General features: G+C 40.8%; 1 protein-coding gene across 1 annotated transcript; it reads right to left on the reverse strand.

Moving 5' to 3' along the window:
* Positions 1–42: 42 nt before the first annotated feature.
* On the reverse strand, positions 43–16,037 carry cfap92 (cilia and flagella associated protein 92 (putative)). Its single transcript, XM_028576933.1, has 16 exons — positions 15,689–16,037; positions 14,808–15,051; positions 13,904–14,106; positions 13,017–13,236; positions 12,809–12,928; positions 12,383–12,478; positions 11,478–11,662; positions 9,478–10,319; positions 9,161–9,355; positions 8,597–8,861; positions 8,353–8,517; positions 7,866–8,054; positions 7,107–7,254; positions 2,264–2,478; positions 749–885; positions 43–643 (listed from the first exon to the last, which is right to left on the reverse strand). The coding sequence occupies exons 2-16, from the start codon at positions 15,028–15,030 to the stop codon at positions 508–510; spliced, it is 3,339 nt and encodes a 1,112-aa protein (XP_028432734.1). The 5' UTR covers positions 15,031–15,051; positions 15,689–16,037; the 3' UTR covers positions 43–507.
* Positions 16,038–18,309: the final 2,272 nt, after the last annotated feature.

Raw genomic sequence — 18,309 nt, forward strand, 5'->3', positions numbered from 1 at the left:
TCCATCTCACACCTTTCCTGTCTATTCACTGTCACTCTGAAATAAAGGGGTAAAAATGCCCCAAAAAATAATCTTTAAAATAAAACCAAATTCAATGAAAGTAGTGAACGGATAATTTATTTGACTTGTAAAGAGCATTGTAGTGAACCATCCATGTTATTTTTTTGGACATTTTGGTTGATAGAAACCCAAATTTCTGATATAGAAACTTTTTGAAAATGGGTCAAATTTGACCCGAGTACAACAAGAGGGTTAACCCATAGAGCAAGACATTAAAAATCAATCAACGGGTGCTTATTGGCCTATTTGGTCTACAGACAGGGTTCAAAATTAACTTTTTCGTCCACCAGCCAAATGGCTCGGGAATATTCACGTTTTACCCGCCTCTCAAAAGATTGCCCTTGTTTTTTTGGCTGGTGAGTGAAGCGAATCTACAAGCTTTTGTTTGGTGGATGGTGCTAATGTTGAACCCTGTCTACAGGGTACAGTTCTTGTGGGTTCTGCCTTCTACCAATGTTGGACAGCTGATGTGTGTGTCTTCATGTTTGGTTCATACTTTTGAAATGTGAAGATACTCCTCTCGTCGTCTGTCAGAGGCAGGGCAGTCCGCTTGTGCACGAATGAATGCTGCTTATTGACTCCGCTGTAAGAAGCAGCAGAACATACCACATGAACACAAAGCCCTCGGGATTTTCTCTAGTATATGAGTTTCTTTTTTTTTTTTAATAAAAACTAACTCAAAACTGACATGTAGTTTGGTCTGGTGATGGCGTTGTTTTTGCTGCCGAGGCTGCAGTCCCCACAGGGGCCTGGGGCCAGAGCCACGCTCTTCTGTTTCTCTGCTTGGTTGCCGCCCGAGTTCATCACCGACAGTTGAGGCAAGGGCTGCAACACATAAAACCGCTGGTTGGCTTAAAAGCTTAAGGTTATTACAGTCAACTGCAACCAGAATCCAGACAAACACTGAACTGATGCAAGCATTGTGGAAAAAAAAATCCAGCTAGAACCAATATCTTTATAATAATGTGACATTGTGAAAGGGTTACTCGTAGTGATGATGCACCTACAGAGAATTGTCTCCTCAATCTGCAGCTCCCCTTGGCTTTACGGAGATTTTTACAGGGTTTGAGCTCATTGTTTAGCTTTTCGGCCAACAATTTTGCTGTTTTGGTTCGCTTTCATAGCGTCCCTTTTCGGCTGCAACAGACAGCTGTTTTCAGTGTGTAGGTTTTTAAAAACCCGCTGTACGCTATCTGCTCAGCGCCAAACAGCAGACCGACACAGTTGGCGCCTAGCTGGGGAACATGGTGGAGCATATAGCATCTAAAGAGCCAGATATTTCCCTCAGGAGTTGGTAGAGACCAAAAACGGAGCTAAAACAAGCAAGAAACTGACTTTTGAGGCATGACGTAACATGACTAGAGTACAGAAGATTAAAGAGAATTCCAAGTGGCCTTAGGATCAACAAACCTTCTTTCTTACTTTGGCCTAAAAAAAGTGAAAGCAGAGCCTTAGTTATGTTTCCTTTTAAAGGTCCCATCACATGAAAATTTAACTTTATGAGTTTGTCTTTTTTTAACATTAATATGAGTCCCCCCAGCCTGCCTATGGTCTCCCAGTGGCTAGAAATGGTGATAGGTGTAAACCGAGCCCTGGGTATCCTGCTCTGCCTTTGAGAAAATGAAAGCTCAGATGAACCAATCAGGAATCTTCTCCTTATGAGGTCATAAGGGGAAAGGTTACCTCCCCTTTCTCTGCTTTGTCCGCCCAGAGAATTTGGCCCACCCATGAGAGCGAGAGAGAGACATCATGGCTTTCAAACAGGCAAAGTGGCAGTTGGTCAAGACCACCGCTTTGTAGCAACTCATTTGGCAATGACTTGACAGTTGTCTTGACAGTTGTCATTAATTAATTTAAAAATGTAACGCACTAAAAAGGCGAAAGGGGCCGTCTAAAAAATATTCTAAATATAGCGTACACTTAAACTGATACTTAATTTTTAAATTGGGTTTTGCTGCTCTTTGTGCTGACCCGGTCAACAGTAGTGCATTGCTTAGTGTCTGCTTCTCCAAAATGCCGACTGCCATACAACCCCACTTCAAAATATCTGAACTATCCCTTGAAGAGCATTTCAAAAATAATGGCACGAAGTCACAGCATCAGAAAAACGTCCTGCTGTCCAGATATTACTGAGGTTTACAGTTGTGTGTTCATGTCAGCTGTGCCCAAAAAATAGTCATCTAAATAACCTAAAAGACTGTACCTTCAGCACCATGCCTGGTTTCCTCAGTGAATACTTCTTAGGCTGATCTTTCAGTATATCCTGAAATCTCTCTGAGTTTCCCCCCATGTGACACTTGAACTCGGGGAAGGAGCCTTTGCCTGGTGGGTTGGTGCTGCCGCCAGGAAGCAGCTTCTTCAGCCAGCGACAGTACTGAGCTCTGGCTGCCTCGAGCTGCTCCTGCTGCAGAAGGTCTCCTGAGGATCAACAGAACACACACTGAACTCTGTGGATTAAAAACTCAATAGATTTTATGCTTTTCTGATCATATAACAATAAATAAATCAATAAACTAAACAGCAACGAGATTGATTTTACTTCACTGGATGGTTGGACAAACAACAGGACAGACATTAAAGTTATAGTGCGTAGTTTCTGTCGCCCCCATGATTAATTCTAGTTAATGACAACAAAACTGTCGGCACATCCACATGATACAAGCCTTCTGTGATGGCAGACCCCCCCCCCACATCCACGCAGTTGCTAGTAGCCAAGGAGGACACGGAGGATTAAAAAAACTCTTCAGAAGAGGTAATTATCTTTTTTTGCGTGCGAATGTCGCCGGACGACATAATCTTCTGAACATAACCATACTGAGAACTACAGAGAGAGTTGAGGAGCTGATAGTCTTAATTAGCTTTGTAGTAACTCATTTGACAATGGCTTGAATGTAACGTACGTTCATTAATGTAAAAAAGTTACGCACTAAAGCTTCAACAGATCATTTTTGTTCACTGCTTATATCACTGAGGTTCCTCCCCGACCAAAATCTATTCTCCAGTGTGGTGTGGGAGTGTGTTACTCAGCAGCAAAAACGGATACTGGCTCAAACAGCCGCCATCTGGAGCTTCGATCAAAACAAATCAATACTGGACCTCAATACTAAGAAAAAGCTTATGGCCCAGACATTATAGGAAAAACTCCACACTTGGATACTCTTAGACTGTTGAATTTAGTGCTGAGTCGTTTATAGCCATCCCTTTTTCCCCATGTTTTGTACATTTTTATTATTTAAAATGGCGAAGTTATTACAAGGTATCTTTGAAACCCAACCAGTGGGAGCAACAAAAGTGCCAGTTTGTGAGTTTTGGGTTACTCACCATCTACATGAAATGGCACATGAACTGCTTGTGTGGCAAGAAAAGTACTGTGTGTTCTAGTCTATATAGACGACGAAGGTCTGGCAATGCGAGATTGTGTCCCAACAGCATCAAAACAATGGCAAATGCGTAACATAGCTTGGTGTGGCTAAATCCCAACTGTTGCAAGTTGTTCAAAGACAACATTAAAGTTGGGCTTTAACGCTTATCCTACAACATGGTGGTTTAATACCTCACCTTACCTGATACATTTCAGTTAGTCAACTAATTGGATGGATAAGAATATTTGCAGTCTAGTCCTCATGTCCATGTCAATCCCAACAATCGAGGGATTGGGGAGTTACGACAATAACAGCCTGATTTAAGTCTTTAACTGAGCAAAACACATATAACTCATATAGGGCCCTATTTTAACGATCTAAGCGCACAGCGTGAAGCGCCTGGTGCAGGTGTGTTTAGGGCGTGTCCAAATCCACTTTTGCTAGTTTGACGGCAGAAAAAAAGTGTCCTTGCTCCGGGCGCCTGGTCCTAAAGGGTTGAACTTAGTGTCTTCATTAATCAGAGGTGTGTTTTGGGCGTAACATGCAATCAACCAATCAGAGATCATCTCCCATTCCCTTTAAAAGCCAGGCGCGTTTGGACCTTGGAGCATTGCTGTTATGATGGAGGATTTGCACCGTAATATTTTTATTTGTAATCTTCTGCATGTGGGTGCGCTGCTGTGCGTCCCTGTGTGTGTAACAAGCATAGTTTACGCGCGCTGTGCACGAGCCTAGGAGCATTCTACTAATTTGCTGTTAAAATAACAATGAAATGCTGCGTTATTGACTCTAGACCAGGTTTTTGTTGGTCAATGGCGCGATCACTTCCCGCTGGCTCAAGATAGCAATACGCCCTAAAAAGCCACAGAGCTACAGGTGTTGAAATTAATCAAATAATCGTTGCATCGGGATGCGGACATGGACGATGCTGCATCGATGCAGTGGCCCACCGTAATCGATTATAACGCAATGACGTTGCTCGTTAATTTTCCGGCCGTGGCATAAACATGAAAAATAACATTCTCAGTAGCCTAACCAGTTTCACACACACACACACACACACACACACACACACACACACACACAGGCAGACATGCACACAGACAGACAGACACACAAACAAACAAACCCAGACACACGCAAAACGGCTGAGCGGAGACACGGGAGAGTGGAGAGAATCACAAATCGAGAAGAGGAAAGAAAACACTGAGAAACATCGAGACACACTAGAATAGTTAGCTAGCTTGGGGAAGATCTAAGTGGAATAACGAAGCTGAAGAGGTGTAGCTACACTACGGCACTTTTCCTGTCTAACAGCAGAGTAAAAAATTACTATAAGACTAGAATAGAATAGATTGGAAGTAATTGGGTCAACTTTAACCTCTTTGCAATAGTCCAGGTGAAAGGCTATGTGAAAATCGGTGGTTGATGGTCAAGGATTACAATGATACCATCATGGCTAAAGCATCATGTTTATTTGTGCTTTAAAACGTAACTACCGGGAAACAATCAGAAAATCAAGTTTTATTTATCTGATTCACTGCTTTGTTCTTGCTAGCGCTGCTCCCTCTCTTCATTCACTCTCTAGCTCGCTCGACCACCATTGCTCTCCCTCTCTCTCTGTCTCTCTCTGGCTCGTTGGATTGGGGAGGAGCTGCCAACTTTGTACTCTGTCAACCAACAACAGTAACATTTTATACATTTTAAGGTCATATTGAATAGAGAAAGAGCACTATTCGTCATACTATAAAAGACGCCTACCAAAAATGGGAAAACAATCGGCACCACAATATTTCACACAAATTCCTGTAGCTAGCTAAAAACATTAGAATTAAGGATGTCAAAGGATTATTTTAGCACCCTATGTCTACCGGAAAGGACAAGTTAGCTGTAAATAAGCTAATGCTAGCAAGCTGAGGCACTTGCTAACATTATACTGCATAGCTTTCTGATTTCTACACATGCGTTAGCTTAACTTACAGATTTATAGTTAGCCTAAAGGCTCTGACACACCAACCCGACAGCCGACCGTCGGCAGAACCTCCCCGAGTCGGTCAAAAAAGTGTCTCAGAACACACTGAAGCGACGTCGACTTGAGCGTACGTTCTGCGCGTGCGTGAGACGTAATACGTCTCCATAACAGCAGCCGGCGCTAATTTCTATTGTTGCCCAAAATATTTTAACCAGCAGCTGATTGGACGAGCGCGTCACGTGGGTCTAGCTTCTCCCGAATTTCAAACCTAGACCATAATGGCGGCTCGTTCGGAATACGATCTCTTATTTTACGAAGATAGTTCACCGAAACGTGTTTCTGGAAACATTTAGGCCGTGCAGTTGCTGAATCTGTCTTCCTTTCAGATCAACAAAGGTCAGTGTAAAAGCACTCCACCAATCAGATTGGTCATTGAGTCCGACTGCCCGCCTTCCGATTCAACAAGTCAAATCGGCCCAAATGAAGGCCGCTGCTCCTCTGACTGACGACAGCTCAGAACACACAGAACAGACTCGAGTCACCGACCTCGCCAGACTGTCCCACGGCCGATTATCAGGTTGGTGTGTCAGCGCCTTCAAACATTTGGATATTGAAATGCTTGCTGCACACATAACGTTAGGCATACTGAGTGTCAAGATCCACAGTTTCCCCATTCTTCCTGCTGATGTCTTACGCCTTGTCTTCTTAAAGACTCAGTTTGGGGTTTTTCTGTTGTTTGCAAACAGATGAAATTGACGAGGAGGAACCTTCACACAATACAAGTCAATGGAGAGCGGAGAGTTTGTTTTCCCCTCCGGTGTGGGCGGGACTTAAATGCGCTGTGTCTTTGTATTTTTCTACTCTTTACAGTCCCGGTATCATCATGGTTAATGAACAAAATGATTACATGCATGCAACAGACATGATATTGTAAAGTCTGGTTCCTTAAATACTGTGATTTTCTTCTTCAATGTCACTGAATTCACTATTAACTATTCACTTGAACAGTTTAGGCTGTTGTATGTGGCATCATTGTAATCTTTGACCATCAAAATACAGGTGTAGACGTCACCTATTCTGTGTTATCATGTTTGGTTCAGGAGATATGATGCAAAATACATAAATTGGTTATGTCGGAAAAGTAAAACGGCCACCATGGCCACCACCAGATGTTTTTGCGATGGTTCCATTTCTAAAAAAAAGGTTCAGGGCCTCAAACTGTACCAAATGCCATGCTTTTATGAAAAAGTGAACATCTCACCTGGACTATAATGTTATACCTCTATTGAAGTCGAATTTTTAGATACTTTGGCTTTTTCAGCAATGTAGGACACGGAAAAAAACATACAGCAGCCATGCCCCAAAACCTGTCATGTGGCCTCCAGTAACTGTTAGGTGGCTTTATGACATGGTATATTGAGGCAGCTGTTGTTAGAGACATTTCTATCTGCTCTATGATGGATGTCTCCCTGTTTGCCTGCTGAACTTAAGCACAAAATGATGAGTGTGTAAAAAAGCTTGCTGTTTGATTCTGATACCGAATGCCGACATTTACAGGTAAAGTCTTAGATGGCTACAAGGGAAATAGCTCAGTGGGACATCTGGTTAACATTTGGCCAGTTACTCACAGGAAAAGAGAAACACACCACCTATACATGAAAGGTGTAACACTTTAAGCAGTTAAAAGTACTTATTGATGCAGCATAGCCTACCGGCTAGGTAACAAGTGACAGGAGATGGGTGGAAGAAAGTAGGTTGTCTGTAGAGCTGAAAGTCCTCAGAGCGCTGGCTCCAGGGCCATACGTCCCTTGAAAGTGTAGGCTTCAATATAGTGGCATGGAGGATGTTCTCTCTCCATGGCTGGAAGCACAGTGAACAGAAGTATTATCAATGAAACCATCTAATACGCTTGTGTCAATCTCAAGGCCCGCGGGCCAAACCCAGCCACCCAGATCAAAGCCACCTTTGATCTGGCCCGCATATTAGTTTAGGTTCTCAAAAGATTTGGCCCGCTTGGTTGCGCGCAAACATACCATGGGAAACTTGTTTTTCAAACTGTAATTACGCTTACTTTCAAATCAGAATTTGGCAGAATTACTGACTTTTGGGGCTGTAAAACAGGTTGTTGTAAAAAAAAATTATCATTGTTTTGCTTGATTTGTTATATTCAAAGGGACAAAAAAGGGACACATTTTAAAAAAGTGAAAAATGTCTGAGAAAGCCACAAAAAAAGTTGGAAAAAGCAACAAAATGACAAAAAAAGCTACAAAAATGTCAAAAAAGCGGTATGCAATAATACAGTCAAATATATATTTACTTTTTCGATGAAATAAAAGCAAAGCATGTCAATTAACTTTAAATGTTAATATTATTATGCATGTCCTATTATATGCTACTGAGTCAGAGAGAAGTAAACAGTCAAAAAAACGTTATCCCTGTGCTAAGATTCATGGGAATGTCAAAGGCATCACCTTCCTCAGCTCTTCCACACGAGCCTCATCTGGGTGTCTAGGGTGCACTTTGGACTTGTCGCTGCTCATACTTGTAAACCAAACCGGAGAGGCAGCAGTGGATTGGGAGTCATTTTTAGAAGGCACATCTTCTTGCTCTACTGTAGCACTCCAATACTGCTGACTGTAGGTAAACCTCCGCCCTGGCACCTGGCGTTATCATCAGAGAAGCACAATACATTTCAGTTACTCTTCGCTGGACACTTTTTTTATCCCAGTACACACAAAACATAAAGAATAATACCAGCCTTATCCTTTTAACTACATAAGTACTTCATTGTGACTTCATTGACTTTACATTTTTGATGGGAATTTTTATATACAGGTTTAGATTATTGGATTTGTCCTTTTAATCTCTAACAGATATATGCATATGCATGAAGAATCTGTAGGCAACTGGACAAGATTTGTAGTCCGAGTAGTATTGACCAATCACATTTGATCCAACCTTGGACATCTCTTTGCGGAGCAGCTCCTTGGCTTGTTCAGTTGAGTTGAAGGTCTGGATGCTGTAGTTGTGTGTTGGCCTGGCTTCAGACTGTTCGATCCTTAATACAGCAGCCTCTGGTTTCTGCAACCGCTCACTTTCCTCTTGAACTTTTTTAATATTGTCCTGGAAAGTGATGCATAACATTATGAGTGGCTCAGTTAATTAATCTGGTTCTACTCAGAATTATTTTACGCCTACGGACCTGAATGAAGTCCTTGGACTGTTTATGCGGCAGCCGCTGGATGTTGTGTTTCCATTTCATGTACTCTCTGTTGTGCGTTCTGAGCGATGGATGTCTTTTAATGTGGACAGGCAGAGTGGGCATGTCCACCTCAGTGTTTGCTGAGGCTTTTTGCTCCCACTGCTCAGCATATTCCTTGCTCAGGCTGAGAATCATGTCAGCTGAGGGGAACAGGCTGCACTGCACCACATCTTTGAGTTGCCTTACTTGACAAAGATGGCTTAACCTAGGCAAGGCAAGGCAGCTTTATTTAAAGTAGATGTTAGCAACAAGGCAATTCAAAGGGCTTTACATAAAACAATAAGGGGCCGTATAAACAATTGTAGAGAGAATATAAAAACAGCTAAAACTGTTAAAAACTTAAAATAACAAAATAAAAGTACAACGCATTGCCCCGCCATGACAACCACTGTAGTGAAGGAGTGGAGTTTGCTTTGATGTACAGTATTCATGTTTTGTATTTAATGAATAAAACAGGCAAATCACAGGTATGGTCCTTTAAGGCCACTTTAACTAAATGGGTACCTTAACAAAGCTTGGAAGCAGAGTTGGGGGACCATGCCTCTAATGTAGACCAGAGGCTGTCTCATGATGGTCTCTAGTGACTCATGTAGATGGATAGGAGTCAGGCCCACATCTAGTGAGTCATAGATGCGCTTGAAGAAACACAGCTTTGAATTGTAGAGGACTATCACCTGCTCCTCATCACTCCCACTCAGCCTGCAAAACATCACACAAGCTGCAGGAATCTCAATGGAATTTAAACATTGGATCCAAATAGACAGCACAGCTGAAAATTGTTAGCACTAGCTGTTACGGCAAGATAGTGTTCATGGGCTTACTTCATCGGAACAGCATCGCAGAGTCTCTTCACCGCTTTATGTTTCAGCCCTTCAAGAACAAAGATGTGTTTCCTCTTATCCAGCACGTGGAATCCTGTAATAAAATCCAGATCCTTGGTCTCGTTGTTTTTGAAAGTCATTATGTAATTTGATAGGGATTTCTCTATATTTTCCAGTGACTGTGAGTCCAGATGGAAAGCTGATGCGTTGATTCTGAGGATTTCGGACCTCAGCTTGGTCATCAAAGAGAAGTTGTTGTAATCAAAGAGGTAGATGATGCGCCCAAAAGGACCGTCACAGGACTCCATTTCACAGCTGTCGTTCTTAATGTTGAGTGGACAAGCTATCTCAACCTTGACTTTGAGTTGAGAATTGGCATCAAAATAATGGCCTTGTTGCATTGGCTCTCTACTAGCTGCCGTGTCTGTCATCTTCCTGCGTGCACTTTGCAGCGGAGGTGGAGGGGAGCATCTGATTGGTGAGTGCACCTTTAGGCTTTTCTTCCCAAGTAGCAGCTCAGAGAAGTTCAGGCTTGCAATACCGTGAGAGTTAACAACTGCTGCCTTCTGTTTTAATAGTGCCGCACCACACAGGATGTCTTTATCTGACCCGGTGCCAAGCACTGCTGGGGTTTTCTTAGTTTCTTCTAACTTTCTGTCACGATCATGGACCTCTATCTCAAGAGATGGACCGGAGAAGAACTCTTTGAGCTCTTCAGGACTCATCAATCCAGTCAGGATCACATTCACATCCCTGAAGTAGATGTTGGTGCCATGCTTGTGAAACTTTGTTCTGTGCAAGTTATGGAACTTGTACTGGCAATATACAGGCATACATTTTTCCTGGGAAAACAAAAAAATGAATACATCTACACTCTGTGCAAAGTATGGAACTTGTACTGGCAAAATACAGGAACACTTTTTCCTGTAACCATGTCATATCAAAGCTCAGTGCTAAATATGGGGGGGGGATAGAAAATTGTATGTACCGTAATTTTTTTTCGACGTTTTTTTAAATTGATTATTTTCCTTAGAATCAGTATTTGTTTTTGTAAAAGAAGGAAACGAAAATCACAATACTCAATACTATCGAGTCGCAATACTTAATATCTTAAATTAAAAATCGTCCCAGCCCTACTGCTAAAGTAGCCTGGTCCTACCAGACTCTGGTACATTAGCCTGATCCTACCAGACTCTGGTACATTAGCCTGGTCCTACCAGACTCTATACATTAGCCTGGTCCTACCAGACTCTGGTACACTAGCCTGGTCCTACCAGACTCTGGTACATTAGCCTGGTCCTACCAGACTCTGGTACACTAGCCTGGTCCTACCAGACTCTGGTACACTAGCCTGGTCCTACCAGACTCTGGACCATTTCATTAGTCCAGAGAGTCTTGCCTCTCTCCATTAACAAGTGTTAACTTCCTTGATGGCGGGTACTCTGTTGAACTTTAAACTATTGGATCTGCCCAGAGCCACTCTGGATCTGCCGTAACCAACCGCTAACGTTTGGTCATGACGTCGGCTTAGCATCGCTAGCGTTAGCCTTAGCCGACTCCTTCACCACTAACGGAGCGAGCTGAAAAATCAAACTTTTCCCAAACCCCTTGGGGAGGAGGGCCACGACATCATAGCCCCCAACACAACTCAGCAAAGATTGTTCTTGCTCTGGCTTTAACTTCTGGATATTCGGCAGTGTTGCCACAACGGACTGAATGGCTTCGTTCGCATCTTTCTCATTATGGAACTACAACTCAAATTAGAGCACAACCTCAACATCAAGAATATACCGCAAACCCAAACGGAGTACTGAAGGAAAATGAAAATTGAGTGGAAGTACGTAGGAGGGTGGAGCCAGGCTACTGCTAAATGTCAAAGCTTGCAAATAAAATGGTATCACTTGTGAAGACTAAATAGTGAATGATGTGTACATGTACAGTGCAAGCCAAGTATTTATTGTGACATTTTTAATAAACATTAAGTGATATGTGAGTCGCACCTGTAGGACGTGGAAGGGGACCGGGGATGAAGGCATTGAGGCGGCAGACAAAATTGTGATGACCAGTGGATTGAGTTCAGCCTTTAGTTGGTCAGATATTAATGGTCTGTCCAGAGAGATGTTGCACATGACCTCAAAAACACCAGATGAACAGACTGGGAAGCATTCAGTCAATGAGGTCTCACCTGGCAGTCACAAAAACAACAGACTACAAAATGATTTCATGGTTAACAGTACTCTGAAATATTAAATCTTATGATCCACCACTTTGGTCCAGACTGAAAACATTGGAAAGATCTCAATGAGGTTTGGCATTGATATATTCAAAGTCACCATAGGATGAATCCGTATGACTTTGGCTGATCCCCTCACTTTTGTCTCTAGCGCCACCATGAGGTTGAGGCTGGCATTGACATGATAAACTGGGATGGTTATGAAATTTGGTACGGACTTTTATTTTCCCCACGGGAAGAATAGTAGTAACTTTGGGATCATCTGACTTTTCATCTAGTGCCATAATCAAACTTAGTCTCGTTCCCTAGTTTCTACTTAGGTTAATACGACAAGTAATGCCTACAAAAAGAGTTGGTCCACATTTTTTGCCCATCATATGACTATGATTACATTACATTTTCTCCAGCGAGATCAATCTGAGGGGTTGCAATGTGACTAGCAGGGCAAGAACCAGAAAAAAAAACATATTTTTCATCTTTTTTCTTATTAGGATAGTTTTACCTCTTCAGTTCTCGAATATGTAATAGAATGAAGACAAAAGTGACACTGTGGTTGAAGTGGTCATAACCAGGAGACATACAGGATGTATATGATGAGGGGTCTCAGGTACACATTGCTTTGTTTTAAACACTGTTTTAGTGGCAATCCGTGTGAATAAAAGGTTGACTCACCCGCAAACAAGTGAATGGGACTGATTTCAGCTGAGGCAGTGCCGTTGCTTTTGATATCCTCAACGTTCAAAGCATCAATTGTGGGTTTTTGAAATTCTGTTTTGGGTGAGAAGAGCCAAGTTATTGTCTATAAACAGGGTTACGAAAGATATAGCTATAGCTTACACAATATAGCTTTTTTGGTATGGGTTATTTGTTTCTGTATTTATTGTTTGTTTATTTCATGTTAATGTTTAAATATGTTTTTATGTATGCATCAAACCAAAGAAAATTCCTAGTAAGTGCTACTTACCTGGCAATGAATCTGATTCTAAGTATATAAGCATGAACTCTAGCAAAGATATATAATTAGCCACCAATGTGTCTACATAAACCAATATAGTATAATTATGATTCCAACAAATAAGGCAAATATTGTAGATGTACCTGTTTCTGAGTCCCCCTCTGAACTGGAATGAAACAGGATATGACTTCCGTGTTTTTTAGATGTGTCTGATTTGCTCTCACATGACAATCTCAGTTTCTTTACCATAGTCTTGATGTCACCTTAGAATAAAAAATATAATTTTAATTATATAATTGTATATAAAAACACAGTATACACAATATGTATAATGTTGAAATTGATGCCCACCACACATGTCTGTTGCATCTTCAGTCTGATCCTGTGTCAATCTGAAGGCCTTCAGTCTTTCATAGCGGGCCTGGCTGCACAATTTGTCCTTACTGTTCCATATCTGGAGCGTGATCTTATGAGGAAGTAGACTGATCAGCAACTCCCTGTTGACATTGACGCTGAAATTCTGTATCCAACCAACCCATGTCCGATCTCCTTCATGCCATGTTCTCAGAATCTGTTACAAAATTCACACACGCATTTCTGTATAAAAAGGTAGGGCTGTACAATATATTGTTTTTTTTTATCGTTATCGCAATATCAACTGCTGCAATATACACATCGCGAAAGGCTGCAACATCTTGCAAAAGACACTGAGTTGTTTTGTGTTAGTTGAAATAAAAAATATCAGTAGAAAACTTTCATTCTTTTTTTAGTGGTGCCTTTTATATTTAATTCAATGTTTTATTTGTTCAATAAAAGAATTTTTGAAATGATTTCCTTTTATTTGTTTTAAATTCAAAAAGCATTTTGCTGCATTTTAGCAGAAAACTGAAAGCAGCAGAAAAGCAGAACTGAGTACACTTTAATATATGTTTATAATATTTAACTTTATCGCATATATCACATATTTTCCTCATACTGTGCAGCCCTAATTAGAGGCACTTGCAAATTAGATTTTTTATTCAACAGCAGAATGTTTTGAAATGTACCAGAAATCATCAACCCTATCAGGGCAATAATAACCGCTGTGCAGTGATGGGTCATTTGCTGTAACTCTAGACTATGTAGCTGCTTTATTGTCGTTCATTCAGGATGTTCATGAATTGTTCATAAAGGGCACATACACACACACACACACACACACACACAACACACACACACACACACACGGACAAGGTTACCTTGAACTCGTCTTCTTTGTATATTTTTACCACTGGCCCAAACAATATTAGGTCCACTTTGACTGTCTCTGTATCGCCTGGCAACAACTTGTATTCAATATGATAGCAGCTCTGAGCTTTATGGGCTTTCACCAAAACAGTAGATGAATCTTTATTTGCTTTCTTTGCCTTTTCAGGAGCTTCAGGGACTGTGTCTTCTTCCCCTAAAAAAGGGACAAATGTATATGATCAATAATCAAGGATGAAATTACTGTAATCTGTTTTTTTTACATGATAGATAGATAGATAGATAGATAGATGGATAGATAGATACAGTAGATAGATATATAGATAGATAGATAGATAGATAGATAGATAGATAGATAGATAGATAGTAGGGCTGCATGATATGAGGAAAATCTGTAATTAGGATTATTTTGACATTGCGAAATGATTCACGATATTGGAGGTAATGATCGTTTTTGTAGCATTATTCTCATTTTCAGTGAAAATTATTAACATTGACAGAATTTAAATAATTATAGTGTGATTTTTGCGAGGATCTGTACCAAACAAAAAAGAAATTCTTTAGTCTGTACTGTAGGAGAGGATATTTAGGCCGAGACGTCTCTGAAGCACCACAATACTTTTCATTCAGAATGGTTTGATACATATTTTGCCATTAGAAAATATTGCACCCCCCTGTGATTTGGATATTGTACTAGTCCATATTGCGATTTCAATACAATTGCAATTAATTGTGCAGCCCTAATAGATATATAGCTAGATATATAGCTAGATAGCTAGCTAGCTAGATAGATAGATAGATAGATAGATAGATAGATAGATAGATAGATAGATAGATAGATAGATAGATAGATAGATAGATAGATAGATAGATATTTATTCTGTATGACAAACTTACCTGTTGGGACAGCTAGGGCAATGTAAACTGTCCATGTGACGTAGTGGCTGTCATCTGTGCGTGTTGTGATATCCTCAGTTGACTCTGACCTGTTTTCCAAACCAGGCTCCATGGACAATAAATCAGTCTCAAGGACGAGGATATCTTCCCGTTCTTTATCTGAAACTTCTTCATCACGGTCTGACTGGGAGATACAAAGACTCGCCTCTGGCATGTCTGCCATGGCCCATGGGGTCTGATTCCACTATAACATTTTTAATGAGAAACACAGCATAGAAAAGGGTGAATGAAATAGGTCAACAGGGGGATTTTTGTGCTCTAGTCCGCAGGGGTATGAATCACCAGAGGCCCCACGATACAATATTAACACAAAACCTGTGTCACGATATATTTGTGATTTCAAACACTGGGATATTCTGCATTAATTGCAATTTATCACCTTTTTTCTAACTTCAAATTATGTCCCTAAAGAGAAAAAGAAAAATTTTAAAAAAGCCAGAAAAAAATGTCGAAACGACAAAAACGTCCTTTTACTTCATAAAGTTTAAAAAAAACGGACCAAATGTTTTTTTGTGTTACTGCCATTGTTCCGGACTTTTGACTGATTTGTTTGAGAACCCCTGCTCTATGAAACCCATCGCCCAAATAGTCATACAATCTGTCATTGTGTTACTTATGGATGGTATTACAGTGAAAATAAATGATTCCCCTTTTTGCTTTTTTCACCCACTTTGAAAACCACTAACGTCGATACCTAGCTTCCTACCTAGCTAGCTAGCTCATTCTGGAAATGTAAAATAAGAACTGCAATTTTCTGACAACTAGTGTTAATTAATTAAATATTAATATTAGGTTACAGTTGTTTCTGCTGTGTTACGTACCTGTTAGACGAAGAGCCTGACGTGTTTGTGAAACGTTAGAGACGTTTACAGGTACTAAAAACCTTAATCACTAAATCAAACATAGGCCTACTTCTGCACTTCTTGTCACTTTACCTGGACTTATCATTTCCGTAGCTGCTAACTCATTTCATTTCAATTACTGTCTCAGTAAGAGCCATACTAGTAAAGTAGATAAGTCTACCGAACTGTCCCAGTCACACAAAATTATCTCTCGAGTGCAACGCGTTGCCAAGCAACCACCGCCATGACAACCACTGCAGTGAAGAAAGTGAGGCGTGTTGTACAGCGGCTGTCTTCACGTGCTGTTGAGAGTGAAAGCGTCGGAATTCCGATACCAGGGCTTATTTTTACAAAGGGAATCCCATTTAGGGCCAGTCATATATAGTTTATTGACATGCTTTTACATACATATAGTCCAGTGGTTCTCAACCTTTTTTGTGCCAGCGCCCCCCTATCCATTATCCAGGTCCCTAACGCCCCCCCATCAAATATTATGTATGTTAATTGCCCCGAATATTAATGATTATGCCCTAATATAGGCCTATTATTGTTGTTACTATTGTTATCATATTGAATGACAAAAACAACACATGTATTAGTTTCCCAGGTAGAAAAGCCATGTGAATAGAAATTATATATTTACAGGTTTTTTTTAAAAATGCAACCATTTGACATTCAAATTAAATAACAGCAGCCAATCTAGCCAAGACTAGATAACATTCAAACTATAATTAGGTATTATCAAAAGGCCTGCTGCATGGTGTGAACCTCAGCACCTTTATAAGATGACTATAATTTGAATGTCCTTTTTTGTTTGTGAAGTGACCTTGGGTGTCATGAAATGCGCTTTAAATAAAATGTATTATTATTATTATTATTATTATTATTATTACAAACACTAACAGTAGCCAATCAGAAACAGCTAGCAATTTAACATTCAAATCTAGTTTTCATTCAAAAATTCAAACACGAATGGAAATAAGTTTACAACCTTGAAAGTTAGTGAGAGCCGTTTTTTAGGGTTAGAAGAGTCTAGGTTTTCTATCGCCTGTCTTGCGAGTAAATAGCAGAAAAAACGTTTGGAGAAAATGCAAACCCACATCGCGCTGTGTTTTGCGGAGGTGTGTGAGAGTCCCGTACAGTAAATGGTAACATCACTGCCTCTATCGCTTCCATAAGAAAGTTTTAAAACACCAAACGCAAGCCCTCAACTGGCCGGGAGTGTATGGAACAGCTAAATGTTTGCCAAACAACAAAGCACAGTCAATCTCTCTCGCACGTCTCTTTTCTTTCTCTCTTTCTCTGTGAAATGAAGCTGCATTCAGGTACATTAGGAAACATTGTGTTCTATAAACCATCTGACGAAAAACTGTTACTGTGAAATATAGTCTACTTGTGCTACATTGGGGTAACCTGACTCCGCCAGATGGATCGCTTCGCATTTGCTCGGCATATCCATCTGGGAACTTTCCGTTGGAGAACTTTTGGGAAGGGGCGGAAATACTGGTTAGCTGATTGGATAAACCATCTGTCTATCACCTAGTGACAGATGATCTGCGAGTCGAAAACTGGAGCTCGCGAGATCAGGACGGTCTCACAAGGCTAACATTGGGGGGTTAAAGGATACAACAGGACGTCGCGGCGATTGCTTTTTTTCTTTTCTTATCTCAATGCAGCTTCACTAGTAGCTACAGAGCTCATTTAAGATGATGCTCTTACGTCCCGTTTCCATGAAGGCAGCACGGAGCTGCGCCAAACAAAGCTGACAGAAGCACAGAAAAGTTAGGATACCCGTCTCGGCCATAGACAGTATATAATGGACCAATAGACCCCGTTGCTCTGGACGGAGACCAGTGAAGGCTATTAGAAGCACTTTTCCGGTGATGGCCAGCTTTACTGCGCAGCCTCCAACTGAGAGAATGTGACGTGAGCAACGTGTCTGAAAGTTGTAAGTCTTCTGGTAGCTGTGCCAAGAGAAATCTCAATCATTCCCAATCTTACAGATACGGAGACTGTAGGTGTATGTAAGGAGATAACATGGGAACAGGCTAATTATTGATCACTAACATGCTAGTTAACATTAGTAATTACACCTAAACATCATATGTAAGTCGAAACTGCCTGCGAGCTTCTCCTGTACTATACGGTAATTCCTCTACTATGCGACAGTAAGTCACTTGGTTATGACACAATCGTTAGCCTATTTTTACAAAAATGTCTGCTACGGAGCCATAACGTGAGGTACAAGGTAATGGAGCCTTTTATACATTGTCGGACAAATAGAGTCTTTAAACGCTTCAGATGTAAAGTTATTCCCAGTCAAGTGACGTAAAAAAAAAATGGCGGTCAGCGGAATGCTAACAGGAGGTGATGGCCAGTTAGCAACAAAATGGCGCCATGATGGCTCGAGTTCTGAAGCGAAGCTTACCCCCTTGGGTCTCGTCCAGTCGCAGTGCTGTAAACTGGCAAGTTTTAATGTTGCAGACCACTTATTTTTTTAGTAGTTTAAGTGTAAACATGTATTATTGTGAATCTTTGGTTTAAACTAGCTTTCAAACAAACGCCCCCCAAGGGCACCTCAACTCCCCCCTTTACAAAAT

The sequence above is a fragment of the Perca flavescens genome, chromosome 4 (assembly GCF_004354835.1).
Source record: "Perca flavescens isolate YP-PL-M2 chromosome 4, PFLA_1.0, whole genome shotgun sequence".
NCBI lineage: Eukaryota > Metazoa > Chordata > Actinopteri > Perciformes > Percidae > Perca > Perca flavescens.

Coding starts and splice junctions, on each gene's coding strand:
- cfap92 (XM_028576933.1), bottom strand. CDS start 15,030: ATGGCAGACATGCCAGAGGCGAGTCTTTGTATCTCCCAGTCAGACCGT. Junction 8,518..8,596: donor AGTCCAAGGACTTCATTCAG/GTCCGTAGGCGT, acceptor ATCACTTTCCAG/GACAATATTAAAAAAGTTCA. Junction 7,255..7,865: donor GTGTGGAAGAGCTGAGGAAG/GTGATGCCTTTG, acceptor CTGTGCTTCCAG/CCATGGAGAGAGAACATCCT.